Below are 22,646 nucleotides of genomic sequence, written 5' to 3'. Positions count from 1 at the left end.
TCCCTATTGGGGGTTATTAGACTTTATAGCGCTGCTTATGTGTCTGACTTTTCATGGTGTTCTATACAGGGGCGTAACTACAGGGGTTGCAATTGCAACCGGGCCCCATGCTCCAGGGGGCCTGTGCGGCTCCCCTGTACACCTGGATAGGAGGGGTGGTGGGGGCAGCATGTAGAGAAATCACTGTCCTCCTTTTTCCTCCTGTAGCTGCAGGAGGAAAATGGAGATCGGTTCCTCCGTATGCTAAATCAGTTCCTCTGTATGTAAGGTCACACTTGCAACCGGGCCCTGGCATTCCACCACCGTGGGGAGGCCCCAAGATGGCAGGAAGGGGGCCCACTGCAGAACTTGTGAAAGGGTCCTGCTGCAGGACCGTAATAAAGGGCCCCGCAACGATCAATGGGAAGAGCCCCAGGCTTGAAGGGAAGGGCCCCGGCCAGGGGTCCAGGGGGCCCTTCATGGTTTCCTGCACCGGGGCCCTGAAGGTTCTAGTTACGCCTCTGGTTCAATAGGAGGAGTTTCACATATTGTTGTATTTAATTTATTTATAAGGCAGCAGCTTCATCGTTTTAGAGCCGGTTCACATATGAGCGATCCAACTTGCCGGGGCGACCTCACAGGTCGCGGTGCGCAGCTCGCACCGTGACCTCGGAGCAGCCGGCACGAACTTCATATCATTGAAGTCAATGCAGGTCGCTCCGGGTTGCCCCAAAGTAGCTCAGGACCCTTTTTCTAAGTCGGAGCGACTTGTGTCGCTCCTATTAGAACGGGTCCACAGCTTCTCTATGGCAGGTGACCTACGGCGACCTGTCAGGCTTTTCCCAAGCGCTGGGTGATTGGGATATAATTGTGGTGACACTCTGAATTCTCAGTCCTTGGTATGTGATAAATGCCTCAGATGTGGTGAATGAAAAAAAGACAAGCACACTTTAAAAAGCCATCATTGGAAATATTGCACACGGATGTGTGATATCAGGTGTCTCTCAGAGGGTGAATTGTCACAGGGTGAGAGTGAGACTTTCACCACCGCCTAATACTATGAGGAAGGCCTTTCGCGCTCTGACTGGCACCTGCCTCAGGTAAGCGCCAGTACACGCCCGCTCGCTGTGGGAGCCACCAATCAGCATTCTGCTCTGGCGCGCCGCAGCCAATCGGTGCGTCCTTCGGAGCAAGCTAAAGGCCGGTGCCAGGCGGGACAAGATGGCGCCGCAGCTTCTGTGGGGGCCGGTGTCTGTTCTCCGGGGAGCTGCGGCTGGACAGGCCGGCGGCGGGTCGGTGCTCGGTCCCTGGAGAGTGAACAGAGAGCGGCTGACACGGAGCCTCCTCAGGAGTGCAGGGAGCCCCGGGCCACAGCCAAGCGTAGGCAGCGCTCTGCAACAGGTGAATGTGCCGGCGTCAGCATTAACTCTCCCCAGGCTGGACGATAATGAGTGCCATGATCCGTGCCTGGACAGGGAGATGGTTTCATGAATAAATTGTACTTCTAGTGGCTTACATTTACTGCCTGAACGTAACCCCTGCCTAAAATATAACCCTGACCTAAAATGTGACCCCCCCCCTCCTGCCTAAAATGTGACCCCCCCGCCTAAAATATAACCCTGACCTAAAATGTGACCCCCCCTCCTGCCTAAAATGTGACCCCCTTCTGACTAAAATATAACCCTGACCTAAAATGTGACCCCCCCCCCTCCTGCCTAAAATGTGACCCCCCCCGCCTAAAATATAACCCTGACCTAAAATGTGACCCCCCCCTCCTGCCTAAAATGTGACCCCCTTCTGACTAAAATATAACCCTGACCTAAAATGTGACCCCCCCCTCCTGCCTAAAATGTGACCCCCCCCGCCTAAAATGTGACCCCCCCGCCTAAAATGTGACCCCCCCGCCTAAAATATAACCCTGACCTAAAATGTGACCCCCCCTCCTGCCTAAAATGTGACCCCCTTCTGCCTAAAATGTGACCCCCTTCTGCCTAAAATGTGACCCCCTTCTGACTAAAATATAACCCTGACCTAAAATGTGACCCCAGCCTAAAATATAACCCTGACCTACAATGTGACCCCCTCCTGCCTAAAACGTGACCCCCATTGCCTGAAATGTGACCCCCTCCTGCCTAAAATGTGACCCCCATTGCCTGAAATGTGACCCCCTCCTGCCGAAAATGTGACCCTGACCTAAAATGTGACCCCTTGCCTTAAATGTGACCCCCCTTGCCTGAAATGTGACCCCAGCCTAAAATGTGACCCCCCTGCCTAAAATGTGACCCCCAGCCTAAATGTGACCTCTGACCTACAATGTGACCTCAGCCTAAAATGTGACCCCTGCTACCTTAAATGTGACTCCTGGCCTAAAATGTGACCTCTGACCTAAAATGTGACCCCCCCATACCTAAAATGTGACCCCCCCTTACCTAAAATGTGACCCCCCCCTTACCTAAAATGTGACTCCAGGGCCTAAAATGTTACCCCCGGCCTAAAATGTGACCCCCCCGCCTAAAATGTGACCCTGACCTAAAATGTGACCCTGACCTAAAATGTGACCCCAGCGTAAAATGTGACCCCTCCCCCTTGCCTAAAATGTGACCCCAGCGTAAAATGTGACCCCAGCGTAAAATGTGACCCCTCCCCCCTTGCCTAAAATGTGACCCTGACCTAAAATGTGACCCCAGCGTAAAATGTGACCCCCTCCCCCCTTGCCTAAAATGTGACCCCCGCCTAAAATGTGACCCCCAGCCTTAAATTTGACCCCTGGCCTAAAATATGACCCCCCCACCTAAAATGTGACCCTGACTTAAAATGTGACCCCCCCTCCAGACCTAAAATGTAACTTGACGCCTTCCACACCGTGTCCCCAACTCTCTCCAGATTAACCTCTTCAGCCCCGGAAGGTTTACCCCCCTTCATGACCAGACCATCTTTTTTGTGATACGGGACTGCGTTATTATAAACTGACCATTGCGCTGACACGCTGTACCCAAATAAAATGTATGTCCTTATTTTACCACAAACAGAGCTTTCTTTTGGGGGTATTTGATCACCTCTGATTTTTTTATTTTTTTTTTTTTGCTCTTTGAACAAAAAAAAGACTGACAATTTTGAAGTAAAAAAAAAGACAATATTTTTACATTTCTGCTATAAAACACATCCAATAAAAATATTGAAAAAAATCAAATTTCTTCATAAATTTAGGATAATATGTATTTTTGGTAGAAAAATCCCAATAAGTGTATATTGATTGCTTTGCGCAAAAGGTATAGCGTAGATTTATGGAATTTTTGTTTTTTTACTAGTAATGGCGGCGATCAGCAATTTTTTTTGGGATTGTGGCGGACAAATATAACACTGAGGCTGGCTTCACACTGGGGCGGCTTCAAAGTCGCCCGACTCTGAAGCCGCCCCGTGCAGCGTGACTTCAGCGTGGCTTCCAAATTCCTTCGCTAATAGAAGTCAATGCAAGTCGCCCCCAAAGTAGTGCAGGAACCTTTTTCTGAGTCGGAGCGACTTGAGTTGCTCCGATTAGAACGGTTCCATTGCACTGAATGGAGCGCTACTTGTCAGGCAGGTAAGTCACCTGACAAGTTGCCCCAGTGTGAATTGGGACTAAGTGACACTTTTTGGGGACCAGTGACACCAATAAAGTGATCAGTGCTAAAAATATGCACTGTCACTGTACTAATGACACTGGCTGGGAAGGGGGGGGTTACACTTCAGGCATGATCAATCCTAGGGAGTGCTTTCACACTGTGCGGGGGAGGTGCTTTAACTGCGGGAGGACAGAGATCCATGTTCCTGCTTAGATCTCCATCTTCCCCTTTTGCAGAACGGTGGTCTGCTTTGTTTACATAGCCAGACCCTTGTTCTGCCTCTCCTAAGAACGATCGCCGGGTGCCGATTAACATCGGGTTCCACCAGACCTGCTGATTGGCTCCTGCTGTGTCCAATCAGAGCAGGAGCAGGTTGTCAGTGGTGCACACCCTAGACCCAATGCACAAAGTCGCGTTCAGGTACGTGATTTCCTGCAGGAGGGCCGCCCTGCCGCAGTATATCTGTGTGCGGCGGTCCGGAAAGGGGTTAATAGTTCACATTTATCCAAACGCTTCCCATGGGGATAAGAGGAGCCTATAGATGAAAACAAACTGTGCAGATCTGACTAGAATAATTCCCTTGCTATAGGTGGAGGCTATTTATGTACGTCTTGAAGCCTGACTGAAAAACTGCCAGAGATGACATCATACGATTGCATTTTGTGTGTAATAGACTTCAGTGGGTCCACACTAAAAAACACAAGTGGTGTGTTTTTGATGGGTTTTGTGAGTTCTGTTCATGGAGTGCAACTTTGATGTGACTCTGGCACTCACGTATCGAATGATTTCCGCTAACTCTGATTACTGCTAACTAGGGATGCACCGAAATGATAATTCTGGGCCGAAACCGAAAATGCAGGATGCCCTTGGCCGAAAACCGAAACTGAAACCGAAAATTACTTTTTCCCCCCAAATAATTTTAAATTAGAAGAGGGGCATACACCAAAAACAGGCAGCGACGTACACCTGTCAGGCAGGTAAGTCGCCTGACAGGTTGCCCCAGTGTGAACTGAGACTAAGTGACCAGTGACACCAATACAGTGATCAGTGCTAAAAATATGCACTGCCACTGTACTAATGACACTGGCTGGGAAGGGGGGTTACACTTCAGGCATGATCAATCCTAGGGAGTGCTTTCAAACTGTGTGGGGGAGGTGCTTTAACTGGGGGAGGACAGAGATCCATGTTCCTGCTGAGAAGATCTCCATCTTCCCCTCTTGCAAAACGGTTGTCTTCCTTGTTTACAAAGCCAGACCGTCGTTCTGCCTCTCCTAAGAACGATCGCCGGGTGCCGGTGAACATCGGGTTCCACCAGACCTGGTGATTGGCTCCTGCTGTGTCCAATCACAGCGGGAGCAGGTTGCCAGTGGTGCACACCTTGTCGCTGCCACCCTGTCACAGTATATGTACTGTGACGGGTTGGCAAGAGGTTAATTTAATTACCAATGATGCAGCATGAGGGGGTTAATGTATTGCCACTGCTGGTCACTGATGCATTAGTGACCGACCAGTGGCAGTTAATTAACCCCTTTGTGCTGCATTAGTGCAACCAGTATCAGTGTTAATTAACACTGGTTGCACTGATACTGGTTGCACTAATGCAGCACAAAGGGGTTAATTAACTACCACTGGTCGGTCACTAATGCATCAGTGACCAGCAGTGGCAATACATTAATCCCCTCATGCTGCATAATACAAATATCATTGGTAAGCTCGCCTCAGCTCCCCCCCCCCCTGCCTCAGTGTCCCCCCCCACTGCCTCAGCGTCCTTACTGTCAGACACTCAGTGTCCTTCATTCAAAAGACGCGCCTCTGGCCGGTGGCCCGCCTCCCGGTGATGTCACTACTACTACGATCTGTCCATGAATGAACTGACACACCGGGCGGGCGAGCGGCTGCTAATAGCTATAACTATGTGAGCGCTTCACTTCCCTGTCAGAGGAGATACCCGCATGACAGGAAAGTGAAGCGCTCACATAGTTATAGCTATTAGCGGCCGCTCGCCCGCCCTCCCGCCCGATGTTAGGTCAGTTCATCCTTCATTCATACACATCGTAGTAGTAGGGACATCACAGGGAGGCGGGCGGCCGGCCAGAGGCGGGACTTTTTAAACCAGTGCTGCGCCCTCCTCTTTCCTCACGGCGGTCATTAATTTCGGCATGTTTAACCCATTTTCGGCCGAAATGGGATAAGCCCATTTTCGGCCGAAAATTTCGGTGCATCCCTACTGCTAACCCTAACTCTAGCCTTTAACCCCAACATGCAACTTTGGACACATAAAGGTTTCTGCACTACTTTGATGCAACTTGAGTGCCAGAATTGTAAAGTCGTACTTTATGAACAGAACTGTCACACTTTTCTATTGGCCCATTAAAAAAAAAAAAATGCATGTTCAAAAAAGCAAAATGCAGCACAAAACATGCAGGAAGAAACATCAATTACAACACAGTGCCTTGAAAAAGTATTCATATCCCTTGACATTTTCCAAATTTTGTCATGTTACAACCAAAAACGTAAATGTATTTTATTGAGATTTTTTTGTGATAGACCAACACAAAGTGGCACATAATTGTGAAGTGGAAGGAAAATAATAAATGTTTTTCAAATTTTTTTAACAAATATCTTTTGTATTCAGCCCCCTTTACTCTGATACCCCTAAGTGTCCTTTCACACGGCACGGTCCGTTTTTTCATCCGCTCGGCACTTTATTTTTATTTTTTTAAACGGACACGGATGACACTTTGGAGTGTCCGTTCCGTATGTCCGTTTATCATCCCATCTGCGGATGATAAACTGACATAATTATGGCTATGAGATTGCGGATGTCAGCGGATAATACCGCTGACATCCGTTTTTGCGTCCGTTCCGTTTTTTAAACTTCCATCTCAAAAAACGAAACTGAACGGAAAGGACGCAAATCGGATGTCAGCGCAATCCGCAATCCCATTGACATGCATTATGTCCGTTTTTCATCCGCAAACGGATGGGATGAAAAATGAACATACGGATTGCCCAAGTGAAAGGACCCTAACTAAAATCTAGTGGAACCAATTGCCTTCAGATGCCAACTAATTAGTAAATAGAGTCCAACTGTGTGTAATTTAATCTCAGTATAAATACAGCTGTTCTGTGAAGCCCTCAGAGGTTTGTTAGAGAACCTCAGTGAACAAACTGCATCATGAAGGCCAAGGAACACACCAGACAGGTCAGGGATAAAGTTGTGGATAAGTTTAAAGCAGGGTAAGGTTATCAAAAAATATTCCAAGCTTTGAACATCTCACGTAGCACTGTTCAATCCATCATCCGAAAATAGAAAGAGTATGGCACAACTGCAAACCTACAAAGACATGGCCGTCCACCTAAATTGACAGGCCGGGCAAGTGGCTCATTAATCAGAGAAGCAGCCAAGAGGCCCATGGTATCTCTGGAGGAGCTGCAGAGATCCACAGTTCAGGTGGGAGAATCTGTCCACAGGACAACTATTAGTTGTGCACTGCACAAAGCTGGCCTTTATGGAAGAGTGGCAAGAAAAAAGCCATTGTTAAAAGAAAGCTATAAGAAGTTCCATTTGCAGTTTACGAGAAGTCATGTGGGGGACACAACAAACATGTGGAAGAAGGTGTTCTGGTCAGATGAGACCGAAATTAAACTTTTTGGCCTAAAAGCAAAACGCTCTGTGTGGCAGAAAACTAACACTGCACATCACTGCACATCACCCTGAGCACACCATCCCCACCGTGAAACATGCTGGTGGCAGCATCATGTTGTGGGGATGCTTTTCTTCAGCATGGACAGGGAAGCTGATTAGAGTTTATTGGAAGATGGATGGAGCCAAATACAGGGCAATCTTAGAAAACGACCCTAAACATACAGCCAGAGCTACAATGGAATGGTTTAGATCAAAGCATATTCATGTGTTAGAATGGCCCAGCCAAAGTCCAGACCTAAATCCAATTAGGAATCTGTGGCAAGACTTGAAAATTGCTGTTCACAGGAATTCTCCATTCAATCTGACAGAGCTTAAGCTATTTTGCAAATAAAAATTGGCAATTATTTCACACTCTAGATGTATATGATAGAGACATACCCAAAAAGACTTACAGCTGTAATTGTAGCAAAAGGGGGTTCTACAAAGTATTGACTCAGGGGGCCGAATACAAATGCACGCCACACTTTTCACATATTTATTTGTAAAACCTTTTTTTTTTTTTATCATTTTCCTTCCACTTCACAATTATGTGCCACTTTGTGTTAGTCTATCACATAAAATCCTAATAAAATAAATTTACATTTATGGCTCAAGATGACAAAATGTGGAAAATGTCAAGGGGTATGAATACTTTTTCATGGCACTGTATATGTTCGATTTCTGAAAGAAACTTGGTCATGTTGAAGTGGATTATTTTTGAGAACCAACCATGCCTCTCATGGACCATATAGAAACATAAAGTGTGAATGAATGAACCACATTTGCACTGTCAAAACAAACACAAGGCAGCTTTTTTTGCAAACATATATCCAGGAAGCTTCACATACGCTCCATTGTGCCAATATCTGGATCCATCTATATAGGCACAGGAAATTTATTTCTGACAAATGTCCACTAAAAGGTGAAGGAGGGACCTTTTTGATGATTAATTACACAACTGTGGTTCTGACTCTCACATTGCGTCATTTGAGTCCAGAAATATTTTTCTCTTTCGTTCATTGACGGACACAGCACTTCATCTTCTTGACCGTAGGGTTATACTGCCCCCTACAGGAGTAAGACACTAGGCAGAGAAAAAAGCTTGAGCACGCCTATGGTGCAGTCGCTGGGGGTATACTCCTACTTCCTGCTATAGGTCTTCAGTTTTTTTTCTGCCTAGTCAGGAGTAAGAACCTAGTTCCTTGCTGGGATCTCTGGTCCTGGCAATTTTTTCTTTTTAAATGGAATTTTTTCCTCATTATTCTGTTCCTGTGAAAATCTACAATCAAGTGCCGGACGACGCACTGGATAATCTAGATCCTTAGGGTCTGGCCAGCGAGCTTGTGCAGACTGCAGCGCAACGCTAGGTCGGCCGCGACATAGCCCCACTGGATGTGGGCTGGCCTGCTAGTTAAACATCTCATCAGGGTGCATATGAACTGGCTTCGGCCTGAGTCGCAGCATTTCCTCCTGGCCGACAGCACCCACATTATGATGGAGCGGTGCCCACCCTATTCCTGGTGTGGTAAATAGCTGTCCCCCCTCTACCACTGGCAGGTTTTTGGGTGGACGTGGGCCCCTCCCTGGGATGGTCAGACCCCCAGGCTCTCCTCCCTCCCAGTTTGCGCCCCCCCCCCCCGTCTCAGTGGTCTATTCCGGCCTGTACCCCCCCATCTGCACAAAACCCCCCCTCCCTCTGGGGCGGACATACCTTTTTAGGTTACATTGGGTGCTGCACTGGCGATGGGGGTGGGGGGGAGCTTGCTGCTGGTGACCGAACAATTGTTGCATGGGAGGGGGTTGGGCCTGTTGGGGGCGTTTGGGTCATTTTTTTGTGCTCCACGGTCCCCTCTGGGACCACCGGCGCTGCGTTGTGCCGCCATTTTCTTGTAGCCTTATGTGCTACAGATCGGCAGCCATGTTTGTGTAGCCTCGGCGACCATTTTCCTTTGGTTTCCCATTGCAAATAGCAGCGGCAATGTGAAGTCAAATGGGCGGTGATTCAGCAGTCGGCCTCTAGTGCTTATACAGCGATATTACTCTTTCTGATCGTCGCATGGCGTGCAGACAGTTTGGGCTGTACTGTAAGTGTAAGTACCTGGCCAGTGGTGGTGAGTGCGTTTGTGGGGCTTACTCCCCCTCTTCCTGTTGTTGCAGCAGTAGTGCTCTGTGCTGGGCCTTGTAGTGCCACAGCGCGGTGGGGTGTCACTTTTGCTGTGTTTTACACTTCTTTTTGTGGGTTCCCCTCTTCATTCATGGAGCATGTTTCACCACCTGACACCCTCTCAGAGGCTGCGGGGCCCTCTCGTGCTCAACAACTGTCTGCACTGACAGCGGTCCTGGAGTCTTTGGTGTCCATAGTAGATTTGGTCCTGGGCAAATGGGCTAGCATAAAGCCCCCCCGCCTTTACCTACTTCTTCTGTCTCCTCAGATCCAGAGTCTGATTCAGCCGCTGCAGAAGCAAGTTACTCTTCGGGGTCTGCGTCCAGGCATCCTGCGTGCTCAGATAGTGAGGATGATTCCTCTGGTCCTCTAGTCACACATCAAAAAGGCGCCAGGGGATGCACTGATTGTATCAGTGTGTGAAACTTTGTATTTGGAAGACGTGACTAACACAGCATTAGAGGCGCGGTACACCTTTGGCACTCACAGGTCCTCAAAAGCGGCGAGGGTGTTCCCCCTTTCCCGCCTTGTTTGACGATATTGTTTCAAAACAGTGGGGGTGCCCAAAACACACCTTTTGCAATGCCTAAACGTTTTGCATTGCGGTACCCTTACAAGGAGTCCCTCCTTAAAAAATGGACAGTACCTCCTGTAATGGACTTCCCGGTTTCCAGGTTAAATAAAGCCACTGTAATTCTGGTTGAATAGTCTCTGGTCTTCTCAGACCCGGCTGATAGGCGTTTGGAGGCCTTGACCCGCCATATGTTCACTGTGGCTGGGTCTGCACTCAGGCCAGTATTTACTATTGCCCTCAGCAGTGGTCCTGCGGTGCATTATCTGGCTAAAATGCTGGTCTGCGGACCAGGCTTCTAAAAAGGCCTTGTCTGATGTTCCATTCGTGGATATTGCCTGTTTGGAGCTTCCTTGGATGACATCATCAAAGGCCTCACAGGGGGAAAGAGTATTCTTCTTCCTCAGGCTTCCAAAGGTAAGGAGTCCCGTCGCAGATGGTGACCTTTCTTTTTTCGGCTCACAAGCGGCCTTTTCGTCCCTCAGGATCTCAAGACAACGATTCCTCCACATGAAGGGGCGCCCTCAGCCATATCCGGGATGGGGGGACGTCTTCGCACTTTCCGGATCCGTGGACCTCCCTGATCCAGGACAAGTGGGTCCATGCAGTCATTCACTCCGGCTACAAGATTGTGTTTCTATCATATCCTCTGGAAAGGTTCTTCCCTTCCAACCTACACCTGTCCCTGGATCGCTTAAAGCATGGGTGTCCAACCTTTTGGCTTCTCTGGGCCACATTGAGTGTAGAGAAATTTTCCCGGGCCGCATATAAAATATATACTATAGTTAAGGTATATAGGTAATAAAATGCCGCCGTGCCCTTCCCGCGCCCCCACCCCGCACTAATTTAACACCACTAGAGGATAATCAAATGAAATGGAATCAGTATACAGAGGTTTACTTCTTCTGAGAGATATTAAAGGAACACTAACCATTATGACCACTTCAGTGATTTGAAGTGGTCGTGGTGGTAGGAGTCAGAAACACTGCACATGCTGGGATATTTACAGTTATGTGCTTGGGGCTAGTTGCACCCCTAGCACATGTGACTTAGGCAGCCAGAAAATGTCATGTCCTTAATCATACATGTATGAACAAGAACATGACATATTATGACAAAACACAACTACTGTAGTTATTGAAAAACATACTGCAACATTTTACACACGATAATGCACAGACCTTTTCTACTTATTTTGCAGACTGTTGGCGGTTACTGCTGGTGCAGTTAGTGCTGGCGGGTAATGCTGGTTGGTACTGCTGGTGCAGTTACTGGTAGCGGTTACTGCTGGTCATGCGGGTACTGCTGGTCATGGCTTCGGGTACTGCTGGAGGAAGCAGCAGCTGCAGTTGAGAGCAGAGCCGATGCTTTCTGTATGGCTCCTGTCACAGGCGGAGTGCATTTCATATCACTCCGCCTGTGACAGAACCAGAACTATACAGGAAGCAGCGGCTCTGTCACTGACTGCAGACATCCTAAGTCTCCCACGGCACTTGCAGCCTACTGCGTGCCCATCCAATGCAGCCTAAACAGCGCCCATCCAATGCAGCTTCACCAGTGCGTGCCCATCCAATGCAGCCTGATCAGTACCCATCCAATGCAGCCTCACCAGTGCATGCCCATCCAATGCAGCCCAATCAGTGCCCATCCAAAGCTGCCTCACCAGTGCATGCCCATCCAATGCAGCCTGATCAGTGCCCATCCAATGCAGCCTCACCAGTGCATGCCCATCCAATGCATCATGATCAGTGCCCGTTCAATGCAGCCTCACCAGTGCCCACCCAATGCAGTCTCACAAGTGCGTGCCTATCCAATGCAGTCTAACTAGTGCATGCCCACACAATGCAGCTTCATCAGTGTGTGCCCATCCAACGCAGCCTGATCAGTGCCCATACAATGCAGCCTCACAAGTGCATGCCCATACAATGCAGCCTGATCAGTGCCCATCAAATGCAGCCTCACCAGTGCATGCCCACCCAATGCAGCCTGATCAGTGTCCATCCAATGTAGCCTCACCAGTGCATACCCATCCAATGCAGCCTGATCAGTGCCCATCCAATGCAGCCTCACCAGTGCGTTCCCATCCAATGCAGCCTCACCAGTGCGTGCCTATCCAATTCAGCCCACCCAATGCAGTTTCACCAGTGCGTGCCCATCTAATGCAGCCTCACAAGTGCATGCCTATCCAATGCAGCCTGATCAGTGCCCATCCAATGCAGCCTCACAGGTGCGTGCCTATCCAATGCAGTCTCACTAGTGCATGCCCATCTAATGCAGCTTCCTCAGTGTGTGCCCATCCAATGCAGCCTGATCAGTGCCCATACAATGCAGCCTCACAAGTGCATGCCCATCCAATGCAGCCTGATCAGTGCACATCCGATGCAGCCTCACCCGTGCATGCCCATCCAATGCAGCCTGATCAGTGCACATCCGATGCAGCCTCACCCGTGCATGCCCATCCAATGCAGCCTGATCAGTGTCCATCCAATGTAGCCTCACCAGTGCATGCCCATCCAATGCAGCCTCACCAGTGCATGCCTATCCAATGCAGCCTCACTAGTGCATGCCCATCCAATGCAGCTTCACCAGTGCGTGCCTATCCAATGCAGCCTCACTAGTGCGTGCCCATCCAATGCAGCTTCACAAGTGCGTGCCCATCCAATGCAGCCTGATCAGTGCCCATCCAATGCAGCCTCACAAGTGCATGCCTATCCAATGCAGCCTGATCAGTGCCCATCCAATGCAGCCTCACCGGTGCATGCCCATCCAATGAAGCCTAATCAGTGTCCATCCAATGTAGCCTCACCAGTGCATGCCCATCCAATGCAGCCTGATCAGTGCCCATCCAATGCAGCCTCACCAGTGCGTGCCTATCCAATGCAGCCTCACTAGTGCATGCCCATCCAATGCAGCTTCACCAGTGCGTGCCTATCCAATGCAGCCTCACTAGTGCGTGCCCATCCAATGCAGCTTCACAAGTGCGTGCCCATCCAATGCAGCCTGATCAGTGCCCATCCAATGCAGCCTCACAAGTGCATGCCTATCCAATGCAGCCTGATCAGTGCCCATCCAATGCAGCCTCACCGGTGCATGCCCATCCAATGAAGCCTAATCAGTGTCCATCCAATGTAGCCTCACCAGTGCGTGCCCATCCAATGCAGTCTGCAATGAAGAGAGGGGAGAGCCGCTGGATTACACAGAGCGGGGATCTCCCGATTACCTGGCGACCACTGTCATACGAAGTCCTGCCTCCTGGACCTACTCCTATGATAGACATCACCGATGTGCTGTCTATTATAGGAGCCGGTCCAGGAGGCGGGGCTTCGTATGAGAGAGAGGTAAGCAGAAGATCCCTGCTCTGTTTGTAATCCTCCGGCAGTCCCCCCCCCCCCCCCTCTGAGGCAGCCTCTGCCTACAGTTAGTTGGAAGTCGCTGTGGCCATACCCCCAACTAGACTGACTTCCTCCCCAGCAAAAAAAAAAAAATGGTCAGGTGGCAGTGGGCCGCATTGCCTGCAGTCCTGGGCCGCATGCGGCCCCCGGGCCGCAGGTTGGACATGGCTGGCTTAAAGGATCTCCATGGCGCGGTGCAAGACTTGTTACTTTAAGGGGTAATTGTTCGGGTTCCAAAGTCTAAACGTTTTCAAGGTTTTTACACAAACCTGTTTTACAGTCCCCAGGAAGGGGGCAAGGTGCCCCCAATACTGGACCTCAAAGCGCTAAACCACTTTGTGCGGATACAGAAGTTCCGAATGGAGTCCATGCGCACGGTGGTGGCGTCCTTGCATCAGGGGGATTTTCTTGCCTCCATCGACATTGAGGATGCCTACCTTCACATCCCAATATGTGTCGCCTATCAGCACTTCCTCCACTTTGCTGTGGGCAAGGAGCATTCTCAATTAGTGGCGTTAACCTTTGGTCTCGCCTCCGCTCCTCGGTTCTTCACGAAAGTGCTGGCCCCGATTCTAGCATTATTGCATCAGCGGGGGTTCGCGGTACTGAGGTACCTGGATGATCTGCTCTTACGAGCAGAGTTTTTGACTGCCTTGTTGGCAGAGTCTTTGACTGCCTTGTTGGACAACTTGGAGGTTACTCTGCAAACGCTGAAGGAGTTTGGTTGGGTTCTGAACCTTCAGAAGTCTGCTCTGGTTCCGTCAACAAGCCTGGACTACCTGGGCCTGACTCTGGATTTGTCCTCAGCCAGAATGTTTCTTCCTCTGGAGAAACTTCAAAAGTTGCAGGAGGCAATTCGGCTTCTGCTCTCCAGCAGACAGTCCTCTCTTCGAATTTGCATGAGGGTGCTGGGCCTGATGGTGTCTACCTTTTGAGGCGGTTCTGTTCCACACGAGATATCTGCAAAAGGAGATTCTGTTAAAATGGAACAAGGATCCACAGTCTCTGGACAATCTGATCCTGTTGAGCCGGAGTACCAGAGAGTCACTGGTTTGGTGGCTTCATTCTCCAGCACTTTGTCAGGGAAAATAATTTCTTCCCCTGTCCTGGACAGTTGTCACCACGGATGCCAGCCTATCTGGGTGGGTAGGTGTCCTCTGCACAGAGTGTGCCCAGGGTGTCTGGTCTCTGGAAGAGTCAAGGCTACCAATCATTATACTGGAGCTCCGTGCAATCAGACTTTGTCTGGCTCTTTGGATCGTCGTCTCCAGGGGTGTCCTGTACGAATTCAATTGGACAATGACACGGCTGTGGCCTATGTTAATCACCAAGGTGGCACAAGAAGTGTCCTGGCGGCTAGTCGCCGATGCTTCTTGGAGATTTCCTCTCAGGGAAGATCTGCTGTCCCAAAGACCAATCTTCTATCCTGCTTTACAGTTGCTGGTTTTGATGGCTTGATTGTTGAAAGCCAGGTGCTGAAGGATGGAGGGCTGTCTGACTTGGTGATTCGTATGCTGTTAAAAGCTAGAAAATCTTCTTACGTACATCGTACGTAGAAGATGTACATTGCGTGGTGTGAATCCCTCCGAGTCTATCCTCGTTCCTTTTTTAGGTGACTCGGATCTTGGCTTTCCTCCAATGAGGGGTTGAGCAGCGCCTGGCTTTGGGTACCATCAAGGGTCAGGTCTCGGCCTTAGCAGTTTTCTTTAAACATCCCTTGTGCACACACTTCTTGGTGCGTACCTTTTCTACAGGGCGTAAGACACTTAGTTCCCCAAGTGTGGTCTCCATTGCCTCCGTGGGACCATAATTTGGTGTTGTCAGTTCTCCAGAAGCTTCCCTTTGAAAATATTAGGGAGGTTCTCCTTCTTACATTGTCTCAGAAGGTGGCTTTTTTTAGTGACCATTACTTCTGCGCACAGGATGTCTGAACTGGCGGCGCTGTCTTGTCCACCTTACCTGGTGGTTCTTTGTCCATGTCCCATCGTTCCTTCCAAAGGTCGTGTAATGTTCCGGTACCTTTGGTACCCTAAATTACACTTTCCACAAGTGTATGCGCCCCACCATTTACTTTTGGAAAGGTGCGCATACACCTTTAAGACTGGAGCTGTCATCACCCAGCGCCGGACTAGATGGCTATTTAAAGCGCCGGTTCTCACTCACATGTGTTCGTTCAAACACCTTTACCTGGATGCTATCCTTGCTTGAAGCTTCCATGCTTGCAAGCTTACCTCGCTGACGGAACCTCGCTGCGCTGAATACTGTATCCCGCTACTGGATCATCCGCCTCTCCTGAACCACCCTTCGGCTGTATCGCTAATAGTGCTAAGTACCCTGCAGGGGAATTCTTTATAAACTTATACTAAGCTTACACTATCTAGCTCTACATAGTAAAGACTGTTTATCACATCTGCATAACTAGATTGCTAGCTCTTGAGACTACTGCTACTTTTCTGCACTGGGTTGATCTCTTTTGTATGTCCATCTGCTATTCTATCATCTGCTATCATACAACATTGCTAAACCTTCCTGCATCCATCTGCTACTGTCTCACCTTAAAGTGTCTATCACCTACCACCTCCACTCAACCTATCCCTCAACCTTCATCATTGTATTACCACATACATAAAGTCACTCTAGGAACCAGCTTGCTAATTGTGTGTATTTACTGGCTGAAATAAGACCTTCCACACATGATGAGTCATTGAGGTTGGGAATGGTATCTCAGCATATCTCTTACATGACTACTGACTTGGAACTATTTCTGCAGCTGAAAATCCACACCATATAAGAAACGCAGGAGCGTTACAGGTCTTCGCTGATTTTCATCTGAATGAAGGCATTGTGTTGCCCTACCTGTGTCCCAAGCCTAAGCATCCTAAGGAAGTTGCTTTGCACTCCTTGGATGTGGTTCGGACAATAAGGGTGTATCTGGCAGCTACGGAGTCTTTTCAGAAGTCAGATTTACTATTTGTCCTCACGGATGGACCTTGCAAGGTCTGGCTAACTCTGCTGCGACCATTTCCAGATGAATCAGACAGACTGGGGTTCATTTTTATTCTATTAAGGGTCAGGTTCCTCCTTTCCCTGTCAAGACGCACTCTACTCAGGCGCTTAGTGCCTCCTGGGCCTTCCGTCTCCAGGCGTCAGTGATGCAGGTTTGTTTGCAAGGCGGCCACTTGGTCATCTGTACACACATTTACAAAGTTTAAAAAAGTGGATGTGTTGGCATCTGCTGATGCTTCCTTTGGCCACAAACTTTTGCAGGCTGCTGTTTAGAGGACTTGTCCTCTTTGAGGGTGTTTTTTTCAGGTGAGCTCCATTTATTGACATTTGAGCTCCAAGTTACCTGGTTGGCTAGGTTTAGCCTTGGGGAAGTTGTTTTGTTCTGCTGTTACTACCTCTCATGTTTGACACTGCTTTGGGACGTCCCTACGGTCAAGAAGATGAAATGCTGTGTCCGTTAATGAACAAAAGAGAAAATGGGATTTTTGACTTACCGTAAAATCCATTTCTCTGATGTTCATTGACGGACACAGCAACCGCCCCTCTATGGAGTTGGGTTTGTTTTTTCTGACACTACTTGTTACAAAACTGAGGACCTATAGCAGGAAGTGGGAGTTTACCCCCAGGGACTGCCCCATGGGTGTGCTCAAGCTTTTTTCTCTGCCTAGTGTCTAATCCTGTAGGGGGCAGTACAACCCAACGGCCAAGAAGATGAAGTGCTGTGTCCTTTATTGAACATCAGAGAAATAGATTTTACGGTAGGTCAAAAATCCCATTATCTCCCACTTCAATTGACAAGCCTTTCTCTTCAAGATCCAATTGTCACTAGGCAAATCTTTGTGAATTAACACCCCTTGCCTTTCTTTGTAATAACATATTTTAGTGTAACCTGAGGTGCTAGCAAAACAAGTAATGCAAAACCCACAATGTGTCTGACTTGTAGCATTGTCCAATGCTCTCCTAACACATTTTTGTAAAACTACTGATAAAATTGTTTAACCACTTAAGCCCCGGAGGATTTGGCTGCTAAACGACCAGAGGGCATTTTGCGATTCGGCACTGCGTGACTTTAACGGACAATTGCGCGGTCGTGCGACGCTGTACCGAAACGAATTTGGCGTCCTTTTTTTCCCACAAACAGAGCTTTCTTTTGGTGGTATTTGATCACCTGTGCGATTTTTTGATCACGCGCTATAAACAAAAAAAGAGCGTAAATTTTGCAAAAATAGCAATATTTTTCCCTTTTTTTTATATGAAATTCCCCCCAAAAAAAATGTAAAAATCAAAATTTTTTAATATTTTCGGCCAATTTGTTTTATGCTACCTATGTTTGGTAAAAAAAATCGCAAAAAGCGTATTTTGATTGGTTTGCGCAAAAGTTATTGCGTTTACTAACAAAGGGAAAGATTTTTGTCATTTTTGTTGTTTTTTTTTTTAACGCGTAATGGCGGCGATCTGCGATTTTTTTTGCGGGACTGCGACATTGCGGCGGACAGATCGGACCCTTGACTGACATTTTTGACACTTTTGGGGTTACCAGTGACATTTCTACAGTAATCAGTGCTATACATATGCACTGTTACTGTAAAAATGCACTGGTAGTGAAGGGGTTAACTTTATTTGAGAGGGAGGGGCTGTGTGTGTCCCTAGGGGCGTGATTCTAACTGTGATTGGCTGTGGCTTCAACTGTATGCAGAGTGATCAATGGATCTACATAGTAGATCCATGTGATCAGCTCTCATACAGAGAGGAGAATGACAGGCAGCTTGTTTACACAAGCTGCCTGACTATCTCCCTCTCCCCCGCCGATCGCAGAGTGGCCGGCGGCGATCGGGTCCGCCGGTCACGCGCGCGGGGGGGTCCGTGACCACGCGGGAGCGGGAGCGCGCCTCCGGCGGCGCGCGCTCGCTCCCTAAACCCTCACAGGCGAGCGACGTAGACCTACGTCACTTTGCCTGTGAGGGGCTGACCGCCGCCGTAGATAGTCGTGCGGCGGTCGGCAAGTGGTTAATCACCCACATACGCTTAAATGTAAAATGGAAATTTGGAATATTCAGAAATACTGAATTTATAAGGGCTTTCTTTAGATCTTCAAATTAAGCCCTTTCCTATTATTAAAAATATTTACCCTATATCCTCAGTAAGTCTCAATAATTTGTTAAGATTTATTCAGACAGATGCTTTGTCTGCAAAAATCTGAATTCATTCTCGAGAAATGTTGACAAGGCCTAAAATCTTCTTATGACAGTTCCATTATTTGGTAATAGTACCTTAAATATTTATTTTTTCTTTTCGTCCATGGACTCTCTTCCGTGTATCTGGAAGGATTGACACAAAAATATGTCATTCTTTGAGCCACAGAAGAAATGAAAACTGTCATGGGATAGCTAGCCAGTTTTGTGTCACTGGATCTTTGCTGCTCTGTAAGGACTGATCGTACATCCCTTAAATGTCACATTCTTTTCAGAGAGTGAAGAAGATAATCTGTTACTGTCAGTCGTAGCTATCACACTTTTTATCCCAATATACTGTTGGTAACTTTCTCGTTTATCGAGTTTATAGTTTTTCACAGATTTTGATTGTACAGCTGCAAAAAAACTTGTACACTGCTTTTTAATATGATTTTCCTGATTATAGCAGAAACAAAGAAATTGTTTGGAGACTGATTGATTTTCTTGTGAAACTCACAGACTGAGACCCGCCCATGAACTGCACTTGTCCAATTACCAGAGAAAGACTCCTCCCACAACCAGAGTTCTTACTCTTACCAGAAATGCTTGTTGCAAAAACTTTTAACAGTTGAGTTTTAGAAACTTCAGGTTGTGCAAAGCATTTACGTTTCAACGTTTGCTGGGTAGCCTCAAGTAAATTGGGACAATCTACTACCTTTTAATTTAATAACCAAATCCAAGTTTGTAAAAATTGCTAGATCATTAACATTGTTTTCTGCAACCTCATCTGTAGGATTGTTGTTAAACACTAAACAACAAGTTATTTTCCATGTATCTAATTTGCATACAGTTCTTTCCACATTCTCAATGAATGGATTATCTTGTAAGCTTTGTTCTTTTGTGGGTTTTTGGAATGACCACATGTAATAACACATATTTTCTTTTAATTTCAGGGCTTAAATATTCATAAAAAGATAATAATTTTACATGCAGCATTAAACTTAGTTGTTTGTCCATTAAAGAACTTATCTACACTCTGACATTGTTCCATAAACCACTGCATGCCTGTATTCCATTCATTGAATATATCAGTTCCCGATAGTAAAGGGACATGTTTATACTTCTGAACTTGAGATGTTAACCATTCCATTTTGTCTGCTTATATGAACAAACACACTCCTGTTAAGAATGACAGTCCTGTGCGCACTTGCCTCATCTAAAGGGAACATCTGCCAGTTTACCTATAATGGTGGGCTTTAAAAAATAACGTGAAGCCTTAGTCCCGTTTTATAGCACTACCGGCGGGCCTCAAACCCGATATCCTGTGAGAACGTCTCACGTGTCCTGGCTATCAGCTTCCTCTGGCAGGAACTATGGTCTTGGCAGAAATATTCATGTACATAACGTCACACTTTCCTAACCTGGAAGTCCCCCCGGATCTAAAAATACTTAAAACCACTGTCCAGATGGTAATGTCAATTAACCTCGTACAAGCTGGGTCTTTTGTTTTTTTTTTCTTGCTGAATTGCAAGCCGTCAAGAGGTGAGAAACACAGACAAACTCACCCCTGGTAGCAGAATCGTTAACTGAATTCAAAGATAAATATATTTCAGCTAGGTCCGCATTCTTCACCAAAATGCTCGAAATAGACTTCTCGGCTGTCAGGATACTTGAGAAAAGTTGTTTATTTTCCTAAAGTAAAGCAAAACATATGAAACACAACAAAACAGAAAAGACGATGTCAGCAAAAAGTGTGTCCCAAGAAGGTAGTAATTCTAAATATAAAAGTAACACCCACTTTTGCATATATGGTTTGCATCTATAGTAAGACCCATCACTCCTCCTGACATACTAACATAGAAACTCAGAATAGAAATACATACATAGCAATATGGCTTCTCTGTCCTTCACAAAGACATAATGAAGTAACCTTTCAAAAACTAACGTATTACATTATAACATTCATATGTATTTCAAAGACTTTTATCATTTAAAATATTATACTCTAAATATCTAACAACTGGCATTAGGTGCTGGTACTTCAGCAATGTTGTTATTTTAGGGACTTTTTAAGCCAGGTCAGGTTCATGTTTAACTGTTAATGAAATTGGAATGTTTAAAGTGGAAGAAAATCCAAACTATAGCTATTCTTAGGGCTCGGTTCACATATATGTGAATCAGATGTGTTTTGAACCGCATCCAATTTGCATAATATCTGAATCAGACCAGCTTTCAGTGGAGCTGGTTCACATAAAGTATATGCTGTGCGGTTGCGGTGTGAATTTTAAAAGGGTTTTTTGCTTTTTCAGCCCGGTTCAGATGCGATTTCAGTCTCAAATTCGCACTTGAATCACACCCGAACCGCTGAATTGAAACCTCACTGGACTCTGCACCAAAACTGGACCCACATATATATGAACCCAGGAAACAGGGAGGGAGCTGCTCCAGGTGGAGTGATTCATCTGTCTGTTCCTGGCTGCGCGAGGGGGCAGTATGGTGGGTGATTTAATGCATCACACCGCTCCCTTTTTTATTGTTTTGTACAAACTTTATTTGAAGTGTACAAAATGTGGCCGTACAGTACCATGCCAGTGCACTGAGATAAAAAGCAGCATGTCTGCTTTTTTAATTGCAACAGGCTGCAGCACAGCCCTAGGTTGCATTTCAGTGTAAATGGGATACAAAGAAAACAATTGTTTCCCGTGTGCCCTTGCGGTGACAGATGTTTTACAATGCAGTAAAACTTCTTTCACCGCACGCTGTGTGAATTCAAACTTCTTGTTAAAGCGAAGTTCCACCCATAAGGGGAAGCTCCACTTGGCAGAGAAGGCAGAAAGTAGACCGATTACCCTTCAGCTTTAAAGGGTAACTCCACTTTTGTGGGGATTAAAAAATAGCAAATAAAGAAAAAACAATATAGCATATACAATTGTGACACAAATCATATTGTGATTGAATGTTATTAAAAATTACCTTTCCTTTTCAATCTGCAACTAATTTTCTGCAAATGCAATGCAATATGGCTACCTGGAGCTGTTCTGTACACAGAATGTGTACTGACCACACCCCAGAAACATCATTTCCTGCTTGTGTGATTGGTTTATCAATTTTCCCAGAAAGTCTGCACTAAGATACAAGTCAGATTTCTGGCATCCTCTGCAACAAAAATTGAATTTTTGGTGAGATACTCCCAATAGGAACACGTCTAAAGGGATGCAGACCCAACAGCTTTCCTCATTAGTGCTCTGCAACTGCCACAGCTAGTTGATAATTATAAAACCACTCCCATTAGACCCACTAAGCACAGAGACACAGAGGAACAAACATGGATTTCTTCAGAATAACAAAAGGTAGGAATCTGCAATAAAATTTGTTAAAATCCTTGCAATGTACATAGATCACCCAGAGGGGAATGATTTTTCAACAAAAGTGGAGTTACGCTTTGAAGTGGTTCTAAAGGCGTTTTTTTTTTTTTTTTTTTTTTTTTAATGCAGTCTATGTATTAAGATTAAGAAAACCTTCTGTGTGCAGAATATTTACCTGAGCCCCATCTAGATCCAGGGATGTTGCACAAAAGACTCGGCTCTCTGGGACTGTACCTCCTGATTGGCTGAGACACACAGTGGGTGCTTTTGTCTCCTGCTGCTGTCATTCAAAGTCAGTGAGCCAATGAGGAGAGAGAGGGGCAGGGCTGAATGGTCTGAATAGACACATAGAGCAGCGGCTAGACTTGGGTTCCCCAATAGCAAGCTGCTTGCTGTGGGAGCACTCGGCAGGAGGAAGGGGCCTGGAGCACCGAAGAGGGACCTGAGAAGAGAAGGATCCCGGTGTAACGTTAGAAAACCATACCTCGTGAAAATTCCATACCCACGTCACTTCCTGTCAGAAACGTAATGGAGCAGCGTAGCAGTGCGCATGCTCACAGCTCCGGATACGTCATTGAACAGCTGGAGGAGCTTAGCATTGCGCATGCTCGGAGGGTAGTACATTTTCACTATAGTGTGTTGTAACGTTACACCGCATCAGCTGTTGCGGCGGTTACATTAAAACAGCTCGGCTGCAACAAGAATCAT

General features: G+C 46.9%; 1 protein-coding gene across 2 annotated transcripts in view; it reads left to right on the top strand.

Annotated features, from left to right (window-relative positions):
- The first annotated feature begins 1,178 nt into the window (after positions 1 to 1,178).
- The window catches only part of LOC309562350 (uncharacterized protein), a 102,664-nt gene continuing 81,196 nt past the window's right edge, over positions 1,179 to 22,646 (top strand). The window contains exon 1 of one of the 2 annotated variants that reach the window (XM_082266499.1): positions 1,179 to 1,359. In XM_082266499.1, the coding sequence (XP_082122625.1) occupies positions 1,201 to 1,359 (159 nt within the window). In that variant the 5' untranslated portion in view covers positions 1,179 to 1,200. Of the gene's footprint in view, positions 1,381 to 22,646 lie in introns of both variants that reach the window. The other variant, XM_082266498.1, reaches the window with a different exon arrangement.

This window comes from Pelophylax lessonae (genome assembly GCF_965119305.1).
Source record: "Pelophylax lessonae genome assembly, chromosome: 8".
Lineage (NCBI taxonomy): Eukaryota > Metazoa > Chordata > Amphibia > Anura > Ranidae > Pelophylax > Pelophylax lessonae.
The sequence above is the reverse complement of the archived record's forward strand: the minus strand, read 5'-3'. Positions and strand labels throughout refer to the sequence as shown.